General features: G+C 33.3%; 1 protein-coding gene across 3 annotated transcripts in view; it reads right to left on the bottom strand.

Annotated features, from left to right (window-relative positions):
• The window catches only part of LOC136037942 (histone acetyltransferase KAT6A-like), a 28,346-nt gene extending 8,594 nt beyond the window's left edge, over window positions 1-19,752 (bottom strand). Inside the window, exons 1-3 of one of the 3 annotated variants that reach the window (XM_065720813.1) lie at window positions 19,530-19,752; window positions 11,113-11,401; window positions 2,590-2,704 (exon numbers count right to left, since the gene is read on the bottom strand). In XM_065720813.1, coding sequence (XP_065576885.1) covers window positions 2,590-2,704; window positions 11,113-11,401; window positions 19,530-19,691 — 566 coding nt within the window. In that variant the 5' untranslated portion in view covers window positions 19,692-19,752. Of the gene's footprint in view, window positions 1-2,589; window positions 2,705-11,099; window positions 11,402-19,529 lie in introns of those variants that run through there. The other 2 variants (XM_065720814.1, XM_065720815.1) reach the window with 2 other exon arrangements.
• Between the last annotated feature and the right edge of the window lie 4,349 nt (window positions 19,753-24,101).

Genomic DNA, 24,101 nt, shown 5'->3' with positions numbered 1-24,101 from the left:
GCAAGCTTTGATGGTAAAAGTTAATTTAGCTTAGGTTGGCTTAGGTTAAATTCGGTTTTAAATCTCAGTAACGAATTAAAAATCTAACCTAACCTGTCGCCATCTGATATAAAACTGAAAAAGTTGACTGGCATCGCCGACTAAATTCAAGGAGAAAAAAAGGTATCTCGGACATTCACCAGGACACCAGTGATATCGTAGGGAATGCGCAGTGTCTGGTTTTTATATAGAACAATAAAGAAAATCAGGTCTTATATTCCCAGAAATAATAAATTGATTTCTCGAGAATTCAGATGGAAGTGAGGTTTGTGCAAAAATATTGCTGGGTGCAAAAATTCAGCCTGATCCACTTTTAGAAACCATCTGATAGTCTATATTAAAGTCACCAACAAGTAAAACCTTAAGCACGTTTCATATTAAAAAAAAAATGTAATAAAACAAAGCACAATAAACCAAACATCAAGAAAAATAATAAAAAAAACTTCGTATAAAACACCAAAAAACCATGAATATACATATCCATGCAATTAGCTTCACAGTGTTTCTTATTATGTCTAATATCATAACAACAATAAAAGCGGGATGGAAATTGTTCAAGCCCATAATTTAGGTCGCATTATTCTTCTAGTTGACATTAAATCAAATTTAACACCAATATTACTCTTTAAGCTTAAAAGGTGTATCTCCATTCCTTTTCTTTTCCAGATGGGGGGATGGGTGGATATTTCTGTAAAAAAGCCATTGTCAATCAATAGTATAAAATACAGAGCACATTTAGAAACAATTTCAAATTGCTAACAAAATCAGGGGGTTATATCAAAAATGTGCGCCAAGTTAGACCCTTTTAAGAGTTACGAGAGCAGAAAAAAAAAATTTAGGTCCTTTACCTAATAACGAAATCCATTGCCAAAATGAACCGAGAGTCTCAATAGGACCTCTCAAGGTATAATATGAACAGATAAATAGAGTCAAATTTAAGCCGCGACTTCTCGGTATATTGAAAGATGTATATATTATCTTTTAACCTTAAGACAATAACTGATTAAAGCAATAAGCTGATTTGGCAAATTTACAAAAGAGCGAGAAAATGTAATTTATATAGACCAACGAACTCCTTATTTATTTAAGTAACAATAATAGATACAACATTCTGATTGCATCTTAGTCAGATGATATGTATCTAGTGAGAACTTTTTTTGGCTGAGGTTAACTGTGCATAAATATGTCTTACACATATACGGGCTTTTGTCACACAAAAGCCCGTTTCAAGATGTGTGTTAGGAATTCCCGTCTCACACGACACATCGCGTTCCCTGGGAAAAAAAGTAGTTCTACATCTACGACTTTTACTGCGTAAAAGGTATTTGCTCCCCTTGCAGGAATGTTATTTATATTATGGCTAGAGACTGAAGCAGTGTGAAGCATTGAAATGAAGGGTTGAACAAAAAAGGGACATCCAGTGGCTTCACGGAGCTCAGGTATCGATTCAGCAGGCGAAAAAAGTCAAGAATGGTATGCTACTACTACTACCACTAAACACTTACTGCGGCACCAACCTCCCTGAAGCCAACACAGCTAAGCACGCTCCAAGTCCATGCCAATTTATTTAAAACGTCCCTCTTTACACTCTCCCATGAAGTTGCCATTTCCTTCAAATTGTTCCTTATGACACCCTTTCACCCAATTCCGGAAAGACTTGCTTTTCGTTTGGGCCTAGACGGTTGGCCGACAAGCACCATCTTCGGTAATCTGTCATCCTTAATCTGGAGAACGCGTCCGTGCCATCTCAACCTTTGTCTCATTATAGCCCTAGAAAGCAGAATTGACCCATACTTTCCGTTCAGCTTACTGTTTGAGATATGATCAGTCAGTTTCGTGCCCAGAACAATCCGTGGGAAATTTCTCTGGAAAACATCTAGCAAATCCTCTTCCGTCTTTCGAGCCACTTAAGAGCCACTGTCATCACTGTAGCTTCCAATATTCTATTCTTGGTTCGCTCACTCATTTTCCTATTTTTCAAGCTTTCTTCAACTACGAAAAAAGTCTTAGCTATTCAACTTTTAACATCTTAACTGCATCTGCCATCTTTACTAATAATACTACTTAGGTAAGTGAAACTATCCAATCGATCGATCTTTCCCATTGCCCTCATCACCTTTTCATCTTCACTTATTTCTAGTCTTACTAATTTAGTCTTATTAACATTAAAATTTCCAAACCTATTCTTGCACCCCCCAGACTTTCAAAATCTTCAAAATTCATTCATTTGGCTAACATTTTCTTCTAAGACGCTTAAATAAACAGCATCCAGAAATACAGGAGAACCATTTAAAAATGGTAAGGCTCACCTATTAGCTGGGCTTTGATGTGATATCTCAAAGTAGGAACCACCAAGCCTCAGTGACAGAGCGCCTGTCCAGTTTCCAGGAAGCTATGTGTTCAAGTCGCATGATTAACAATCTTGTGTAGCAAATCTCCATTACTGTAACCAATATTATGTCAAACAATTTGTTTTTTATTCAAAAAGCAGAGACCCTTCTGAATTATAGCAACCTATTACTTAAATCAATAAAAAACAGAGATTATTACCTAAAAAAGTACACATCATATTTGCCAGCTGAAGCTCCAGACTTTCGTTGGGTAACTGTCCGAGACCATCCAGCCGGAGCTATGTAATTATCTGAATTTGTAGATGTAGACGTATCTATAAAAATACTGACAATAAATATAAGAAGCAATTTCAATCTTATAACATTGCATGTAATATTTTACATAGAGACTTGGGATATTCTTAAGGACTATCGCGGCTCCCCTGCATTCTTCCATCTATGAGACCCTTCTACCGATGGGGAAATGACAAATAAGCAGACAAAAAAAGATTATATTGTTATTCTATGCAAGTATACTTTTTAACAGGATCCTCAGGACCATAAACCATTTAGAGCACTCTAATCGTTTTAGTACTTATTTTCTCTTACTCCATGATTAATAGCATGGCAATAGTTGAGTGATAGAGGCAGTAGAAAGTAGTCCGCTGCCTCCGGAAAAAAAATTGCTCCTTAAAATGTATTCTAAACAAGTGCAACAATGGGTTCTCTAAATTAAGCTTTATTTGAAGAGCTACACTTCCTGAGTTTTCCATTCTTTTTATCCAAAATAAAACACATCTAAAATTGCAGCACTTAAGGTCTTCATGCAGGGTCTTAGCTTCAAAACTTCACTCAAAATAGATTTTAATTTGAATTTAGTTTTGATTTTCAATATGGCGAAAAACATTTCTCTTTTGACAATTACATAAAAAAAACTAGTTTTTTAACTGAAAGTAGGGAGCGACATTAAAACTTAAAACGAACAGAAATTACTCCGTATATGAAATGGGTTGTCCCCTCCACAATCCCTCGCTCTTTACTCTAAAGCTTTTAATTGTTTTAAAAAGCAGAATTATGGCGAAGGGTCAAACTTTAGCGTAAATAGCGAGGGATTGCGGAGGGGACAACCCATTTCATATACGGAGTAATTTCTGTTCGTTTTAAGTTTTAGTGTCGCTCCTTACTTTCAGTTAAAAAACTAGTTTTTTTATGTAATTTCTGAACGTTTTTGAATTAATACATATATGATTTTGGCTCTCCACACATAAATTATTAAAATGAAATTTGCATATTAATTCCTTTTCTGGCTAAATGGCTTTCTCTTAGTTTTGATCAGACGATTTTGAGAAATAAGGGGTGGGGAAGGAGGCCTAGTTGCCCTGTCCCCATAGGTCAGTCTCAGAACAGGTTGAGTTGCAAGAGCTTACTCCTTCTTGCTGGAACCAGGACGTATTCATGGTCATTACTAGGATTTTCTTGGAAGTCTCAAATTGCATTGCAAAGAAATGACTTGACTCCATTTGCAAATATAACGTCTCTGACGCTACTAGATTGAATCTTTCGGCTTTTAGACTAGTTTAGCATTGACTTTGCAAAATCTTCCCAAGTAGGTATTACTAATTTCACCAACTACGCTAAAATGCCCCCCCCACACACACACACACCGGCGGTATTATACTTTTTAAAGAATTAAATCAATTTCGCAGGGGGGTTCTCACATATGAAATAATGCATGAAATCGTCTTTCTTTTTATTTAGCATATCTTATAATAGGGCTTGAGACAGTAATGTACATTAGCTGAGCTCCAATTGAGGTCTAGTTTGGTGCGGACGCTTTTTCTACCATGTTCAATGAGGTAAATGTAAGTGACTGGAGAAAGAAAATTTCACAGAGTGTACGATTTCTTTTTTGTGTATGTTAGTTTTTTTAAACTCAGTTTTACCATTAAAAAATGTGTCAGGGAATCCCCATTTCCGTGGGTAATTTTTAATGTATCCAATCTGCAATCGGTTAATCTGAAGCTAATGAAGTTTACACATCGATAAGCAGCCGGAAGAGATACACTTATTAAAAGTTAAAAAATAAATTGGAAACCGATAGGAATTTTGTTTAGGTACAATGACAGTTTAAGAGTTTACTTAAAAACACTGTACCGAGCCTCGAGATTTAAAACTTTGTTTGCTTTTTCATTTACCTATAGGGTCACTAAAATGGCAAAGCATCTCCACAAGAAATTTAAGAGGAAAAGTCCTTTCTATGACAAGAGTGCTTTTCAAGAGAAACCGTTCACAGAACTTTCTTAATCAATATAAATAAATCCTGGTTGCACTAGTAGCTGCCACCTAGCAAAGGACGAACACGACCCATAACAAAAAAAAACAGCCTAAAACTCGCCCTTAAAATAGTGTCGGGTCGAAAAAAGCACGCCATTGGCTGAAAATCCTATAAAGAAAAATTACTTTTTTTGTAATGGGAAGCATCTGTTTTTCGATATTTTTTTTTCCTTTTCTGAAGCTACCAGAGTACTGGAGTATTACAGAGAAAGTAAGTAAGTAAGTAAGCAAGACAGGACTAGATTCTTAAGGTCCAAGCCGGCGGTGCTGATCTCTGTTTCATGGCCCTTCAGCCAGGAAGTGCAATGGGAGGCTGGGGGCCCTGTGCTTACCATCCTGTGCTTTAACACACCCTTCCTGCTTTCCATCCCCAGATTTCTCCAGGTAACCATTTAGAGCTGGGTCGATTCTTGATGGGCTTACAGAATCACCCCGCTGACCCCCGTCCCAAATCAAATAACTGGTCACAACTGGGATTGAACCTGTGTCCCTAGGACAAAGGATTCTCACACCACCGCGCCAACCACTTAGCCAGGACGGCTTTATAGAGAGCACATTATAGAGAGCTGTTTAAGGGCTCATTGTAGAGGAAATTAATAAATATACGTGTTTCTGTAATTATTGATACAGAATATTTACGTCAATATTGCAGGTTACAACCATAAATGAAGTAAAGCGTAAAATTTAAGGAAGAGGCCGGAAGAACAAGGTGAGGAGGAAGCAAGAGATTGCAATATGAGAGAAAGTCAATTTAATACCTTAAATAAAATTTAAAAATGGGTTCTTGAGCTCATGTGAGGGTTAAGAAATTAACTCAAAGGCCCCTTTAGGTATCACCAAGCTTTTTCTGCTCTGATTAAAGAAGCATATGGTTTACTAATGGGAAGCAACATTTCTTATACGCCTCTGTGCAGGCTGTTTCATGCAAAGCTTTGAGAGAAAAAAGGATAAACAATAATTTAGAGCTAAGTAGCAAAACATTGCGAAAGTCTCACAGATAAACGATCTCTCTTTATTTGGGATCTATTGAACAAAACAAAACCTTTTCAAATAAAAAAAATAGTTATGTTTCCCCAATCCATGATTATTGCAATAGTCGATCAAGATACATATATTTGCCAGGATCCATTTTTTTTAATCATAATCATATCCCTTTGGGGCTTTCTTAGCAGGTGCTTCCAAGTGTATTTTTTTACATTTTAAAAATAAAATTCATCTATCTATCTTAAACTTATCTATCTATCCATCTTATTTTTTTCTTTTTTCTTATGATCTATATTTTTTGAATTGGATAGCCACCGTTTAAATCGTATTAGATACTTAAAAAGAATAAATCCTAGTATTTAAAATAAGACTAGTAAAAGGTGGAAACCTAACCAAAAATAATTTGCTATAAAATAAGATTTTTGTAAAGAACTTGAATTTGTAAATTAAGCAGTGAACCAAAGAAAATGAATGGGGAAAAGATTAACATCAACCCAGGTCTTATAGCCTCTAATATGCACTAAAATGACACAATTTTCACTCCCAAATATTAAAAAAAAATACTTTTTAGTTTAACAGCGACTATCTAGAGTGAGCCAATACAACTCCATATGCTGGTGTTCAATATTTAATACAATACCAAAGACATTGGTACTCAGCAATATCATATCAATGGATTGAAATGTCTTGAAAATTTTTGATATAAATTATTACCCTCTATCCAGATCTAGGCACGTTTCCAACTGTTCCACGGGACCCTCAGATTCTTCAAATAAGCTCAAAAAACATGCGAACATGAAATAGCTCGCACCTCAATTATTGAAAGAGTGGTGGAGAAGTAGAACTCGCTTCTAGCAATTTTCTACATATGATTGCTCCATTTAGTAATGCCATCCTAAAGCCAATTGTAGCCATTGTCCAAGGTGGTCGCAATTGAGTCACGAATGGACAAATTTTTACAAGCAGCATAAACTGAAAAACGATTTCAAAAGAGATCTCTTCTGATTCGATTTGCAATAAACTGTGCATACTAGAGGGGATCCTTTCATTAGTATTATTCTGATAACAGAAACCCTTTATTCGATCTAATAAAGGATTACTCAATTAGTTTGCTATGGTAAATTCTTCTTACTTTAAGTTTTGACATTGCTCTTAGCTTTGGCATGAAAAACCAGTTTGTTAATGAATAGACAAAATGAGATTATATTTTTGCATTCATTTTTAACTGAAGCATTCTTCTGATTCTTCTACGTCTAACTTCACGGCTGTGATTGTTTTATCAGAATCAGTGATAAATCCCCTCCCCCACCCACACAAACAAACATATATTTCCATTTTCTACCTATCGGAAGTACATCAACATTGATTTGAAGGACTTTGGGAATGTTTTTATGCTCATGTTTCTAAACTTTTGACCCAAAAGGCACCCTTATTGCAGTTTCATCTGGTAACAAATATGAGGCTAATAATGCAATAAAGAAGCCAAAACCAAAACATTAATCATAAAGTGGCCAAAATAAAATGCAAGGGTCAAAAATATTTATTAACTTTTGTATTTTGTTATTCTTGTAATTTCTCTTTCCCCTTTTTTAGATATACTTAGGTTTATTTAGGCTTCTCATTCCCAAATTGACAGCTATGTATTTATTGTTTATGTTATTTATGTTATATATTGGACTAATTATTATATGTTGTTATATATTGTTATGTATTTATGTTTTATCGTGTTGGCAGAAGTATGTCAATAAGCCCCGAACAATCCGTCAACGTAACTAAAGGATTAATGCCAAAACGAGAAACTTAAAGCTAAAAACTTTGTGGCCAGAAATAGAAAATACTATTAAAAGATTTAAACCCGAATTGGCCAGCCCATGATAAAAACAAAGAAATAAATATAAAGACGACAAACGGGTCTATGGCCAGTAAATGATAACGAAGAAAAACAACAAAAATCCAAAAATATTTGACAAATAAATTATTTCACGAATACAAGAGCCGATAAATCTTTTCAGAGATGTTACATTCCACATTTAGTTGAAGTAATTTCTGCGAATAAATTATTAGAAACAAAAAATGGCATTATAAAAACCAATTTATAAAAACAAAATGAGGGTATTTATGTATTTCCATGGTGTTTGATGACAATCTGAGGCTAATACTTCAATCTTAAAATCTAAAACCAAAACACATCAATTACATAATGAAAAAAGGTTGTTGAAGATCCCCTATAGCAATGAATCAGACCTTTCTTCTTCAATTAAGTGACATTTTGGACAATGCTTTGCTGGGTTCCCCAGACTTTAGATATCAGTTAGGTTTCAGTTGTGTCTGAGGCCAACACAGCTCCGCCTCCATTCGAATCTACCCAAAGCCTCCCTCTTTACAACCTCCAAGGAATTCCCCTTTCTCTTAAATCTTTCTTTACAAAATCCTCCCATCCAAACAGTGGAAGAACTGCTTTCTGTTTAGTCCTAGACGGTTGACCGAAAAGGACACAATTTGGCAGTCTGTCATCCTTCATCTATAGAACATACCCTAGTCATCTCATCCTTTCTCTAATTATGGCCATAAAAACCGGGATGGAACTACGCTTTTCGTATAACGTACTGTTAGAAATACAGTCAGTCAGTCGGGTACAAAAAAAATCCATAGGCAATTTATCTGGAAAACATTTAGCAAATCTTCCTCCATTTCTTGAAGCACTCATGCCTTCAGAAGCATATTTGACCACTGTCATAACTGTAGCTTCCAATATTATAATCTTGGTTTACTGACCTACTTTCCTATTCTTTCAAACCTTTTTTTTTTACTGTTAAAAACACCCTGAGCCTTGGCTATTCTATTTTAACATCTTCATGGCACCCAACGTCTTTACTCATAATAATATCAAGGTAAGTGAAGCTGTCCACTTGATTGGTCTGTTCATTACCCAATGATACGATTACGTTTTCACTCATTCCTAGCCTTAGCAACTCAGTCTTCGAAACATTTTTAAACCTATTGTTTTTTTTTACACCTATTGAAACCTAATTGATTTTTAAACCTATTCTAGGCACCCTAAACTCGCAAAACCTTCAAAAGCTCATCCATTTATGCTGACAGTTTCATCTAAGATTCATAAATCATCAGCATAATCTAAGTCCAGGAAAATCTTTCCTACCCATTTGATTCTGTGTTCTTTCATTGCCTTTCCTATGCTCCTTAAGACAACGTCCATCAAAATGATCCATATACAGGGGGATAGAACATAACACTACTTAACTCCTGATTTAATACAAGACCAGCTACTAATCTCATTTCCTGCCTTAACTGCAGTAGTACTATAATCGCACATAGTACTAATCACTTTGTGTATTTGTCTTGTATACCATACAAGGATAAAACCTTTGCTAAAGCTCTGATATCAACAGAATCGAACGTTTGCTTATAATCTATAAAACTTAGGACCAAAGGTGTTTGATACCTCAGGCACCTCCCAACTATTAAACTAAGAGTAAAAATGTGGTCGACACATCCTCTAGCCTTTCTAAAACCACTCTGTTCTTCACTTAAAACTTTGTCTACAGCATATCTAAGTCTTAAAAAAATATCCTCATACTGTTATACTACTATGTGGGAGGCAGCCCATAGTAGATAAATTAGCTAGGAAGAGGTTCTTCAGCCCGTTTTTTCTTGAAAAAGGACTGGTTGAACTAAAGAACTTGAAACTAAAGAACTTTGCAAAGAATTTATGAATGTATATTCATTTCTTTTTTTACTCTGCAACTTTTTTTTAATTTTATATAGTGGGTAAAGTTAAATTATTGTTATTCTTATATTTCATCAAATGTCTGATTTTTATCCAATTTGACACTTAATATTTTTCCAGGTTGCTGATTAGAACTTTAAGACTGATGCTCCTACACAGAAATCCAAAATCTAAACACCGCTGCTACATCTACTGACAACTCACCACAGTACCAAGCCACCTGAAGCCAACACAGCTACGCAAGCTCCTCTTCCGTCCCAATCTATTCAATCCTCTCTCTTTACATCCTCCCAAGAAGTTCCCACTTCCCTTAAATCTTTCTTTATAACATCCTCCTACCCTATCCGCAGACGACCTGCTCTCCGTTTAGCCCTAGACGGTTGGCTGAAAAAGAAATCTGTCATCTTTCATCTGCAGAACGTGCCCTAGCCATCTCAGCCTTTCTCAAAACACCTGGTTGTTAATTATAAATCTGAGGTAATTATTTATCCGAAGTCAAAACATATTAAGCACAAAATAGTGTTTAAAGTGCTTGAGTTTTATAGATAATTTGATTTTCCTAGAAGTTGGTATTTAATAGTTTTTGGGAGTTGGTATTTGTCCCTGGGTTCATGCAACCCCTACAGCCTCCTCACCTATCTCTGAATTCCCTCATATAGACACATTGTAGCTCTTTCCAACTCAAGATCAGTCTTTTCTTCAGAGCAGTGGTTCTCAAACTCATTTAGAGACTGTATCCCTTTTTACCCACAAAACATTTTAAATACCCCTTCTCAGTTACCAGTACTAAGTAAACTATATCTAAAATATAAATAAAATTGCCAGTCCTAGAGTTAAAGGGTTATTATGTTTTATGTTTGATGGCCGCGTACCCCCTATACATTTTTGCAAACCCCCAAGGGGTACACTTACCACAGTTTGAGAACTACTTTAGAGAATTGTCACAAGTGATCAAATACTGATTATAAAAATCACTAAATTTTAGTGTGACTATCTCTAGTTCATGTTCACAAATTTTCAAATTGTTCACAAACTATCCTTAGTTCATGTTCACAAATTTTACTTGATTTCTAGTAATAATAAATTAATTATACTGGAAAAAATTACTTAGGAAGTTTGAACAGTTTTTTTTATATGTTAGGCTTATACCACAAAAGAAATTCAAAATGTATCTTAATAGCCTGGGGGGGGGGGGTGATGGGGAAGCAAAATCATAATTATGTCGAGTAGCTTCTGTTCACTCTTAATTCTGACATCACTGTTCTTTATAATTTATTTTAGTCTTGTTTCAATTTTAAGTCACAGGAATTTGTGTTTCTTTTTAAGTATGGTATCTTACATAAGCTAACTTATCTCTTTTGAGTTTCAGATTAACCCTATTATTTTCAACAAAGAAATCTCAATTAATCTAGTACATTACATCATAGGGAGTAAAAAGGACCACCAAAGATTAGGATAAAAAAAATGTCCATGCTTGCAGCTCAGGGAATGGTTATAATTATGAGCATTTATTTATAAAAATGATTTTTTTTTTCAGTTTTTACTTCCCAAATTACTATTATATTCTTGAAGAAAAGCTGTATCCAGAATATAGCTTTAAAAATTATGTTGTTGTTACTATATGAATTTTGAGAAAAAGTAGCCAAGCATTAATGACTACTTACAATAATGACTTACTGTGAGCACCTTCATTTTTTATAATTTTTCTCCTTTTTAAGACTTTTTCATCTTCAGAATCACTCTCTCTTTTATTTTGGACCTTAATCAACTTTGATTCTGATTCTTGAGATTGACTAGTACTGTTGATTTTATCTGTATTCTTTTCTTCCTCATGTTGGCTATCAGGGATATCTTCAATTAGATCTTCAATCTTTTCTTTCACACGCTGACTATCAGAGACTGCTTTACTATCTTCTCCTGTGTCTGTTTGTAAATCATCTGTTGAAGTAACAATACATTCTGAGTCCTATAAGAAAAATACAGAAGATTTAGTGTCCCTGGATGGAGTTAAAGTTAATACTCCCTTTATTCCATGTCAGGTCAACTGTATATCAGAAAACTTCCTGCTGTCTTCATCTCATCTCAGACCCAGTCAAACCCCACTTTATAATTAAAGTTGGACAATAGACCTAAATTTTCATCCCATAAAAGATGACTGTCCACCTCCAATTTCATATTCTCCTTACTATAATATCAGGCTCCCACAACTAGCTGCAAAAAGTGGTACATTTTAGTAACTGCTTTAACTTCTCCAAGATCATTTCTGCAGATAATGAAAGCCTTAATTGTGACAAATTATCTCAACTTGAGCCTTAATAACCACTCCAAAAATCATAAAACTTTATCCTCATGACCAACCCATAGGTAAAAGGATAGCTTGTAACATTATTATTTGCACATAATTATCTTTTCCAGAAATTAATCCATACTTGAAAACTTTCTTTTTATAATGAAATTATTGGGGCACATGTAAGTTTTACATCTCCATTTAATTTGATTGATGGTTTTTGCTGCTTTTACCATTCACGAAATCTTAATAACTGCACAAAGATAATGATTTTACAAATAATGATACAGTAATACTAGCTTTGTTCTCTGCAAATTCAAAAACTTCTAGTAGGTGATACTAATGATGTAATGAAAAATGATCCTACTCAGGATTAAGTTCCCTTAACTTAAAACAAAAACATCAAGAGCCAAAGAAAATTCTACCCTTGATTTTCTTTGTAGAAATACGAATTCTTTTTATAGCCCATTTATTCCTTTGCCCCCCTGTGGGGGATGCTACAACTTTTGTTGATTGATGAAACTTCTCTCTAGCTTTGATAATATTTTTTATATTACTGAATTCCCCTTTCAACTGATTTCCCAATCAGTTTTGGATATTTGATTACACATGAAAATTGGCTACCTATCATGAGGAACAATAAAAATTATTAAGTTGTTCTAATGATACACCATATGCCAAAATTACCAGTCAATAAAAAAACTAATTAGAAATAAAAAGAATCTGCTTAAGAATTCATAAAATATCCAATGCTAATTTGCTCCCAGAACATATATAAAAAAAAAAGAATTCCATTAGCTTGCTACACAACAACCATTCCTTGATTGTATGCATGATCTCTCCTATATCAAGCTGTTGATAAACCAACAAGAAGTAGAATCTTCCAAAAACTACCCCTACTAGACCTTATTTTCCTTAATATCCAAGAACTTTTGGAGCATAGTGGTTACTTACCCCTATTTGTAAGATTGACCACATATCTAATAGAAATACAGGTCTGTCTACTTCCACTTCCATTCCATCTGGTTCCACTTCCATCTTGGCATAGGCATTAAAATAAAGGATTGTTTGTTTTGCCCTTTGTTTACTGTAGTGACAATAGATGGCTGGATTGCTGCTGTCTACATTGTTTTCTTTTTCTTACTGCCCATTGCTTTACTATTCTGTAGACCTTTAAAAATGTCCAATCAAATAAAAGCTTCATAAAACGAAAAAGTGTTTCATGGGTCTTAAAGGATATCTGATTAACAAAGCATATCATGACAGTAGAGTGCATTAAATAAGAGGTAGATTTTGCTTATTGGTACTCTTGTCAAAGCCCCTCCCCCCAAGAATTTGATCTAGATCTGACCCTGCTAGGGAGTACCTTATTTATCTTATTTTACCAATTTTACAGCCAGTTTTTTATTTTTATTTTACAGTTGTTATTTTTTTATTTTTTTTTTATTTTACAGTTGTTATTTTTTTATTTTATTTTACAGTAATTTTACAACAGTAGTTAGGGGCAAGGACATCTTAGATTGTACACCAGAGGAGGGCCAAAATATCTTTTGTCTCCAATCAACCTAAACATTTTTGCACTATAAGCTACTGCAGGACTTGAAATCTATTCATGGTTGAGTTGCAAGGGAAATCCAAAGACACTGTTTTTGCCAGGTTTTCAAAATAGTGTATATTTAATATCTTGGGAGATCAAATTGAAAATTTTTAGTATTTGTTTGTGTTTTATTTTGAGGGGGGATTTGAACCTTGAATTTTAACTTTTGGGAGGGGACAGAGAAGGACTAAACATTTCACCTCAAATCTGCCGAATATTTCTGGCAGTTTAAGCATTAAATGCACTATGTGCAACCAGGTTAACAAAATAGGCATCAGCAATATATCAGGAATTGCTTTGGAAATTGACCTGAAACTTTTGAGGGTTAAATGAGCCTCAAATTTTTGTGTTGAGGGAACAGAATGAACTTTATTTGATGCTTTATGAATGAACTTTATTTGACTGGAAATCAATTACCCCTTTTTAAGAGCCCAAAGTAAAAAGTTTAAGACTGTCTTACTGTTCAGAAATTCTTAAAGGTAAAACAAGATAACATATCACCATATAGTGTCTTCTGATTTGCCTAGCAATACATGAAAAGACTTGAATTATAAAAGACTTATAGTGGAAAATGTTTAGATGGTTTAGAGACATAAAATTTTCAGCTGCTTGATGTGTTTGATGAAAACTATGTCAGCCTTACATTGCTGATCATGGCTGTACAAAGATTTTTGGGCCTACCAGAGGCCATCACATTGTTCTTCCTTTGTTGATGGTCTATGTCTTTTCTCATAGGTTCACCTAATTTCTTATCAACTTGTTCAGCAAGATCTTGTTAAGCAGGAAACTGCTATTTCAAACAAGTAATTTCAGCCCATAACTTCTCAACTTCAGTCCACATCTGCTGAACAGGGTACATTTTGCTTGAATTTTTTTTTCAATCTAATCTTTGCACAACAACTGCAACAATGCAACCTGCCAATAAACTCTTTTCCATTGCTCAACCTATTAATGAGTTTGTACTTTGCCTTCAGCATATCTCCACAGGATATACAGAGCCACTTGACACAGTTGTCTCTGTTCAATGCAGACAAATCTGGCATTAATTTGGTTTTACAACCAGCGTAATTGTCTTTCCCTGATTTTGTGGTGATAATTGTTCTGTTTAGCTGGTCTTTCTGTTAACATTATTTAAAACATAGTTGTTCTTTAGCACAAGCACAAAAAAATTACTGCCTTGAAAATTCTAAAGGTAGATATGAACTGTGGTAAATGCAATACACAAATCACCTATTCTTAGCAGTTTAAGGATTAAAATCCAGCTGGTACCAACATAACCTCTTGATTGTTTGATATTGCTCCCTTCTGCATACAAGACCATAACCTTGACACACCACCTGCAAGATTCTCTACAGGAGGTTTAATGCCACCTTATTTTACTGGAAGTGCAAATTGAGGTAATAATTTAGTGTATATATAATTTTCAAAACAATTCTCATGTTGAAAAAATCAGACTAAAAAATGAAGGTTCCTTTAAATAATCCTCTCAGAAAAAAAGTTGACTATAATTTTGGGAGCCTTTTTTTTAATAATCAGAGGTAAACTTAAGTTACCCTTAGCCTATGATTATTCTGCTTCAAGACACTTGCATTAGATTGAATATATCTATGACAGAGCATGTTTATGACTTAGGAAATCAAGGTAAATGTACCATAGATTCCATAGCTGACATAGGGACATGGTGAACACACTACTTGATTCTTTTTTTCATGCTCTTTCTACTAGCAGATCCAGGGGGACCCAGGGCCCCTTAAGATATTTCTTGAGCCCTCTTTCCCTGTTTTTTTTTTCTTTTTTTAGAATAAATTTGTCAATTTGGTCAACTATTGGCACCTATACCACATAGATGCCAATAATTGATTGGCACCTTCATTGCAGACATATTTTGTTCCTATCTGTGTCACGTTGAACCCCCCACCCCCAGATTTTGCTTATTGACAACCTTGTCACATTGGGTCTGCCCCAAGAATTTGCTCTAGATCTGCCCCTAGCTCTTTCCAATATATGAATCTATTCACTTGCAAATGAGCCCCTTTCTCCTGCTGGTCTTAAATGTAGTAATAATATATGTCTCTAATCATGTATTTCTCTTTATCCATACACCAATTTTTTTAGCTTTTTATAACTCCTAAGTTATACCAGTCTTCTCAGTCTGTAATTTTATCTCTTTGTACTATTGAGTGTGTAACTCACCAAAATATTATTTGAAATTGCTTTAAAAATATAAAGTAATGGAAGTAAACATGATAACCTTATCAATAAAAATGTTCTCAATATTATAAAAAAAGAATTTCAAGAAGAAAGTATTTTTGAGTAAAAATACAGAATAGCAGCTCTCCGGAAAGAGAGCATATGTTTTGATTGCCAATTTTGCTGCTATTTTTTATTCTTAATTTTCATGGTTTTACTGCATTTCTGACAATTAACTCCTATTATCAATCCAACAATGTTTGAATCATCAAAAACACAACAAAATGATGATAATGAGCACAAAATAAGAAATAAAAAACATGTCTCTCTTTTTTTTTGCTCAAGTATGTCTTCTACTGGAAAGCCACTATTCTAAATCTTTGTTGTTTTGTTTTTATGTTAAATGTTCAGAGCAGGGAGTCTCCAGTAGGAGAATGCTAAAACAAAAAGAGAAGCAGTTTCAGATTGCCAATTTTATGGTTAAAGTTGCATTTGTGACAGGTCACCCTCTCCCCTCCCTTGACAGTTCCATGTATAACCTCAGGATAAGTTACAAAGATTATCAAACTAAAAGAAAACAATGATGTTTTTACTTCATAATATGCAGCATATTTATATTAGACTAATTGAACTATCATATTTCTTTCCATTATTATTCTCATTTCAAATAGTTTTTTTATTATCTAATATTAAGATAGGGTTAAAAGGGGTTAAGTTGGGAAAATGAGACCTTCATGGATGGCTTTACAGACTATAGTATGTCCTAACTTGAAATACCAACCTTCACTCCTCTCTCTAGAGGGCAGAGAAGTATTTTTTATATACTTCACAGGGTAAGATTTTACCCTGGATTCATTAAGCTACTTTCATTTTCCTGACATGTTCCCTTTTCAAGATAATAACCAGTGGCTATACTAGAATTTGGTAAAATTCTAGTCAATTGACTTCTTGCTGTCTCAGAAAGGTCTTAGGTTAGGAAAATGAAACTTTCAGAGATGAATCTACAGACTAAAGTATGTCCTGGGAAGGTATTTTGAAGCAACTACCTCCACTCCTTCTCCCTCTAGAGGGTCCTGACCTTTGATGAAAAGTGAAACCTTGCAAAATAGATCTTCTGCTTAATTGAAGTACAACAAAATTGGGTAAAATTCTAGTCCATTGACTTCTTGCTATCTTGGAAAGTTGTTGGGCTAGAGAATTGAAACTTTCAGGGATGTCTCTACAGGCTAAAGTATATCCTGGGAAGTTATTTTGAGATCCCTAACTATACCCCTTCCCCCTCCTCTATATAATGCAGTTTTTTGTGCATTACAGCTTATATTTGGTCAAATTTGATCCTATATTACTATTAAAAGTGTAAATCCTTGCTTACCTTAGAAAAATTCAACTTTTCACTGTTTTTTAAGCTACTATATTCCAAAATTAGTTCACCAGCATTGAAAAACAGTTATTACCTTTTATGGTATAGTTCAAAATGGAATGTAGGCATTTAAACGCACCCCCTGTTTGAAACGTCTTATCTTTAAATGGCTTTTCACAGGGTAATACAGATAAGACTTTGAACTTTTAAGAGGCTTCTCACTCAAAATTATGATTTGTTGCTACAATTGGGTAAGGTTTATGTTATATGTGTGTCAATAACATTTATTTTGTAAATCATAACAGCATAGAGAAAGTCAATTTCTTCAAGAAGGCCCAATAATGATTCTTAGAAACCTGAAGAGAGGTGAAACAGAAATTTAGTGGGATAAATAAGCACTAGTCCTAAATACATGATTCACATAACCATAATGGATACACTCTCTTTGGGGGGGGGGGGTAACTTAAATCTCAACCAGATCCAGTAACATTGAGGGGAGTTAGATGGGGAAACTGGAAATCTTGGAAGACATGAAAATTGAGGTACCTTTATCTTGCAAATGGGTGGTTGGATCTTAATGAAACTTGATATATAGAAAGATCTTATGTCTGAGATGCTTAATATAGATGCTTATACAGAAATTACTCTGTATATGAAAGGGGTTTTTCCTCCTCAACGCCCTGCTTGTTATGCTAAAGTTTGACACTCTGGACAATTTACTTTTTAAAACAGTAAAAAACTTTAGCATAAAGAGTGGAGTGTTGAGGAGGAAAAGGCCCTTTCATATACAGAGTAATTTCTGTTTGTTGCTACACCTCCCCTCAATGTCACTGGATCTGGTTGGGATTTAAAATAAGAGCTCTGAAGCACAAGATCCTTCTAAATATCAAACTTCATTAAGATCCGATCACCCATTTGTAAGTTACAAATACATCTTTCTAATTTTTTCAAATTACCCCCCTCCAAACTCCACCAAAGAGAGCATATCCATTATGGTTATGTCAATCATGTATTTAGGACTAGTGCTTATTTTTCCCACTAAATTTCTGTTTTGCCTCTCTTCAAGTTTCTAAGAATCATTATTGGGCCTTCTTGAAGAAATTGACTTTCTCTATGCCATTATGATTTACAAAATAAATGTTATTGACACACATATAACATAAACCTTACCCAATTGTAGCAACAAATCATAATTTTGAGTGAGAAGCCTCTTAAAAGTTCAAAGTCTTATCTGTATTACTCTGTGAAAAGCCATTTAAAGATAAGACATTTCAAACAGGGGGTGTGTTTAAATGTCTACATTCTATTTTGAACTATACCATAAAAGGTAATAATTGTTTTTCAATGCTGGTGAACTAATTATAGAATATAGTAGCTTAAAAAACAGTGAAAAGTTGAATTTTTCTAAGGTGAGCAAGGATTTACACTTTTAATAGTAATATAGGATCAAATTTGACCAAAATATAGAATAGAATATATTTATTCACTACAATAGCCAGAGCTAGCATTAGCATGTCATGACAAAAATAATTTATACCTTTAAAAACACTCACAGGAAAATTTAAACAAACATTATATTAATCAAACACGTATTAATTAACATTAAATATTAGTCATGTCAATATTATTAAAATGACAGGTAAAATATGGTATTGATCTTTGTCAGAATATATAATTCTGATCTTTTAATAAGATCTGTTTGATCTTTTATGAAATATAAGCTGTAATGCTCAAAAAACTGCATTATATAGAGGAAGGGGGAAGGGGTATGGTTAGGGATCTCAAAATAACTTCTTGGGATATACTTTAGCCTGTAGGCACATCCATGAAAGTTTCAATTCTTTAGCCCAACAACTTTCCAAGATAGCAAGAAGTCAATGGACTAGAATTTTACCCACAATTGTTTACAGCTTCATAACTTTGCTCAATTCCATTTTATAAGGTTTTAAAAATATGCAAATAATTTCCTAAATTCTGAAAAAGGGCTAAATTCTAAATTATATGGCTCAAAATTCTACTCAAATAACATGAATTGCATTTTTCACAACTAAAGGCAGAGAAAAAGCAACTAGAACTGAAAATTAAGGTAAAATGTTGTTTTGTCCAAATTTCAATAGGTATAGTCCTGTCATGCAGGCAAATTTCAGGGCCCTCTAGAGGGAGAAGAAGTGGATGTGGGTGCTTTAAAATACATTCCCAGGACATACTTTAGCCTGTAGACCCATACCTGAAAGTTTCATTTTCCTAACCTAAACCCTTTCCAAGGTAGCAAGAAGTCAATTAACTAGAATTTTATTTAACATTTCTATACAGATTCTTTAGGCTACAGGCTATATGAGATAATCAAGAGGGGGAGGAGGTATGTTTGCAACTGAACTGGCAATTATAACCAATTGAGAAAGAGCATAAAAAAGGAATCAAGTAATGTGTTTACTTTGTCCCTATATCAGTTGTTAAATTTTGTACATATTTATCACATTTTGTTCTAGCCTGGCTTATAGCCTAAGCCCATGTCCAAGACTAGGCTATGTGGTATTTTCAGCTCAGATTTAAAGGGTGATTTACAATTAATTAGTGTGTTTATTTTTTAATAATACCGAAAAATTCCTAAATCTACTAAATGATTTTAACAGCTAAGCTGAGAAAAAAAAAGTACAAACTTTTTCCTTATCTGAAACTCCAATGGGCCTCCTTTCAGGTAGAATTTGAGGTTTATCTAAATCTAGAAGGTTGAAAGCAGTGTCAATTACTTGGGTGTCCCCTAAGCTCAGCTTCTTGAGCTCTTCAGAGCTGACAGCTACTTCAACTTTCGTTTTCTCCATTGATTACTCTTGTGATTAAAATATTTTTGGCGCCATGTTTGTTTATACTTCTGTTGCTGCTGAGTAAGTAATTAAAACTTTTCGTATTGCCATCTATTGGGCACAACTGTCTTTCACCCAAAAATTGCCGTTCTTGTGTTTTACTGTCAGATTTCCTACGGCTTTTGCTGCAAGTACATACATCGTGATGGCACATATAATAAGGGCACAGTTAAGGAGGAAGAAGAACTCCTCCAATGTTCCAAATTGTCGACTTGCAGCGCTAAGACCTTGGAATTTAGCATATATTTTTAGTTTAATTTAGTTTTATGTCTCAGTATTTGTCGGTACACTGGACGATTTTGTCGGCACATCCTTTATATCCATCCAAACTAAAACCCACACCCTATATAGACACCATTTGCACAAAATATTTAACAAAAGCAACACATAGCAATATGGATGAAGCATCGAAATGTGTGATTTGAAAATATTTAAGTTATATCTACGGTTTTTGTCAGCGAAAATATTTTTTGTAGTAGAAATCGCTCCAGTAAATCCTATTGCCTTTTCATTTCTTGATGATACTGTAGCAAGTGTGGACGCTGGCCTATATTTCTAGGTACAAAATCTTTATTTCTTGCAATATATAATATATATATATATATATATATATATATATATATATATATATATATATATATATATATATATATATATAACACTTGTCAAAAATAAAGCAGGATGATCTTCAAATTATAAGGAATAAAGGGGCTAATTTCCGTCTTTCTCATCATCTGAAACCATCGAGTGTTCTTGATGGCTTGGAAAATGATTTTGATTTATTTATTGATAAGTGGTGTAAGAAAGAGAATAAAAATAAAGAGAGTTTTCAAAGTTGGAAGAATTTAATTATTAGTAGAATAAGAAATAAAATATATTCTAACTTAAAAAATAGTAACACTAAATCATTATTTTATAATGCGAAGATTAAACAAGCAATTGCTAATCTAAAGAATGAATTTGTAATTGTGCCAGTGGATAAAGCTAATAATAATTTTACCATAATTTGTCAGAAGCTGTATTGTGATATTTTAAAAAGAGAGTTATGCACAACTAATGTTTACGAAAAGGTAAATATAGAGGATGGGAATTTAATTGAAAAGACAGAAGAAATACTTTTTAAAAATTTTAATATTAAAAAAAATGACAATGATAAAAAGTTCCCTTTCCTATATTGGACTGTAAAATTTCATAAGAATCCCCCTAAACCACGGTTTATTGCTGGAGCAGCTAAATGTCCAACCCGCATTGCTGCTACTGACCTCTCTTTAATTTTAAAGGAAATTGTAAATAAACTTAAAACCTATTGTTCTGGTATTAAAAAAATTTCGAATTTTAATCCATATTGGAGTGTTAATAATTCACTGCAGGTGATAGATTCTTTAACAATGGTTTCAGCTAAAAGAATTGAGTCTTTCGATTTTGCGACAATGTATACTAATTTATCACTTAATGTAGTGTTTGATAATTTAAAAACTGTTATCAAGAAATCTTTCCTCTTATCTAGTAAAAGGTTCTTAAAAATAGACATTTATAATAAAAAAGCTATATGGACAAATTGCTTTAATACTACAGTTAACTTGAGATGTTACAGCTTGGATATGATTTTTGAGTTATTAGAATTTGTTTTATACAATACTTATATAAGATTTGGGGGTGATTTGTACAAGCAAATTGTGGGAATTCCCATGGGGGGGGGGGGGAATGCCAGCCCATTTATAGCTGACTTGTTTTTAAGTCAACTAGAATATAAATATATGATGGATAAGAATAATCTAATTAATTTAAAACATGCTTTGTCAAATAATAAAAGATATTTAGATGATATTTTGGTCTTAAATTGTAAGGATTTCATTGATATTTCTAAAAATATATATCCATCAGAGCTTATTCTTGAGCCTAGTCATGGCGCTGGTCATGAAGATCATTTCTTAGATTTAAATATTAATATTTGTGATAATAATAAATTAAGTTTTAAAATGTATAATAAAACGGATGATTTTGATTTTGAAGTGATTAGTTTCCCATTCCCTTAAAGTAATATACACTCAAATATCACATATTCAGCGTTTTTCTCACAGTTACTTCGTTATGCAAGGATTTGTAGTAATTATATTGATTTTAAAAATAGATGTAAAATCTTAAGCCAAAAATTGATATCAAGAGGTTTTTCTGCAAATAAATTAACTTGGCAATTTAAAAAAATTAGTTTTCATTATAACGAACTTTTAAATAAATATCAAAAGAATTATCTAGAAATACTTAAAGAAATTTTCAACTAATTTCGGAGGTTCGAGAAATGTTGTCGCAGCGCCATTTATTTTGAATTGTGTTTCTAATTGAGCGGATTTTCTTAAAAATTAGACACATGGTAAAGATGAATTCCATAATTGTTTAGTTCATTCAGGTTTTTTGCAATGTGTTAATATTTGTGATTTGGTAAAATTTATAATATTTAGTTTACCTATTGTTGCTAAAAAGAGGGATATATTAACAGGATAAACTTGTTTTGGTTTTACTTGGTTGTTTTACATTTGCTGTTTTTTTATTTTTTTTTCATAGGCATGTATTTTGGGGGTGATACCTGACACGGGGATGCCATGGATATTCTGTGGTAGCCACAACACTGTGCTGGGTAGAGAATTTAAAGTGGCGAAACCCTATATAGGCCAGTGTATTCTCCTGATGAGCCCTTATGTTGGGTGTTACCTCTGAATTATTTGTCTATATTATTTTTTCTATTGTTCGGTCAATGACAACTTATACTTATTGACGACATGACTGCCTGTCCATGGATTATTCTTTATGGTTGATTGTGTATGGCTATGCTGTTTGACCTATGTGATTGTATGGATGAGTAGGGTTAAGGCCTCATTCAAGTGCTGGTCTATATTAATCACTAATTTAGGAAAACAGTCTTCCTTTTCTCTTTCTGTCTCTTTTTTTTTTTTTGTGTTTGTGCTGTTGCATTGGTGATTTCTCTTTTCATGATATATATATATATATATATATATATATATATATATATATATATATATATATATATATATATATATATATATATATATATATATATACTAGCTGTTGGGGTGGCGCTTCGCGCCACCCCAACACCTAGTTGGTGGGGGCGCTTCGCGCCCCCCCCCCAAGCCCCCCCGCGCGCGTAAGTCGTTACGCGCCATAATAGTTACGCGCCATTGTAGTTGTGTCCCTATGTCCCACCTGTGAATATATATATATATATATATATATATATATATATATATATATATATATATATATATATATATATATATATATATATATATATATATATATATATATATATATATATATATATATATATATATATATATATATATGGTTTTAACTACGTAAAACTTGCGAATATACAACATTCTTTGCTGTCCCATTGTCTTTGCATATAAATAGATTGTCAGGTTTACCGACTCTTGAACATGCAACATATAATGGTCCATGGGAAAACAATCTGTATTCAGATCTATACCTCATGATTCTAATGATTGCCCTTGAGCTTTGTTGATGGTGATTGCTAATCGACCATTCCCTGTCCCGGTGTCCCGGTCGTCATTTATATCCCCCTGTTTCCCCCGGTGTCCCCGTTGTAGTTGTGTCCCTGTGTCCCGGTCGTCATTTATATTCCCTGTGTCCCGGTCATCATTTGTATCCCGGTGTCCCGGTCTGTATATACATTCGTTTTTTAGTTTTGTTTTTCTCCTTTATTTTTTTCCTTTTTTTTTCTTTTTTAGTTTATTTAGATTTTTAGATTTTTTAGTTTTTTTATTAGTTTTTAGTTTTTTTTCTTTTTTTGTAGTTTTTACCTTCCTTTTAGTTTTGTTAGTTTTTTTTTTTACTTATGTCCTGGTCGTCATTTATACTCCCTGTGTCCCGGTGCTTTGTTGATTGCTAATCGAACATTCCTTTTGTCCTGGTCGCTTTCTCTTTGAGTGTCGTCATTTATTTTTTTCTTTTTTAGTTCTTTTAGTTTTTACCTTTTTTAGTTTTTTTTAGTTTTTTAGATGAAAATTTTTTTCTTTTTAGTTTTTTATTGGTTTTTACCTTTATTTTAGCTTATTTTTCAGTTTTTTCCTTTTTTTTAGTTTTTTTTTATTTTTTATTTTTTTTTAGTTTTTTACCTTTTTTTAGTTTTTTTAGTTTTTTTAGTTTTTTAGCTTTTTTATTTTTTTTATTAGTTTTTAGTTTTTTTTGTAGTTTTTGCCTTTTTTTAGTTTTTTCAGTTTTTTTTTAGTTTTTTATTGGTTTTTACCTTTATTTTAGCTTATTTTTCAGTTTTTTCCTTTTTTTAGTTTTTTTTAGTTTTTAGTTTTTTTTAGCTTTTTACCTTTT

This window comes from Artemia franciscana, chromosome 17, assembly GCF_032884065.1.
Source record: "Artemia franciscana chromosome 17, ASM3288406v1, whole genome shotgun sequence".
Classification (NCBI taxonomy): domain Eukaryota; kingdom Metazoa; phylum Arthropoda; class Branchiopoda; order Anostraca; family Artemiidae; genus Artemia; species Artemia franciscana.
The sequence above is the reverse complement of the archived record's forward strand: the minus strand, read 5'-3'. Positions and strand labels throughout refer to the sequence as shown.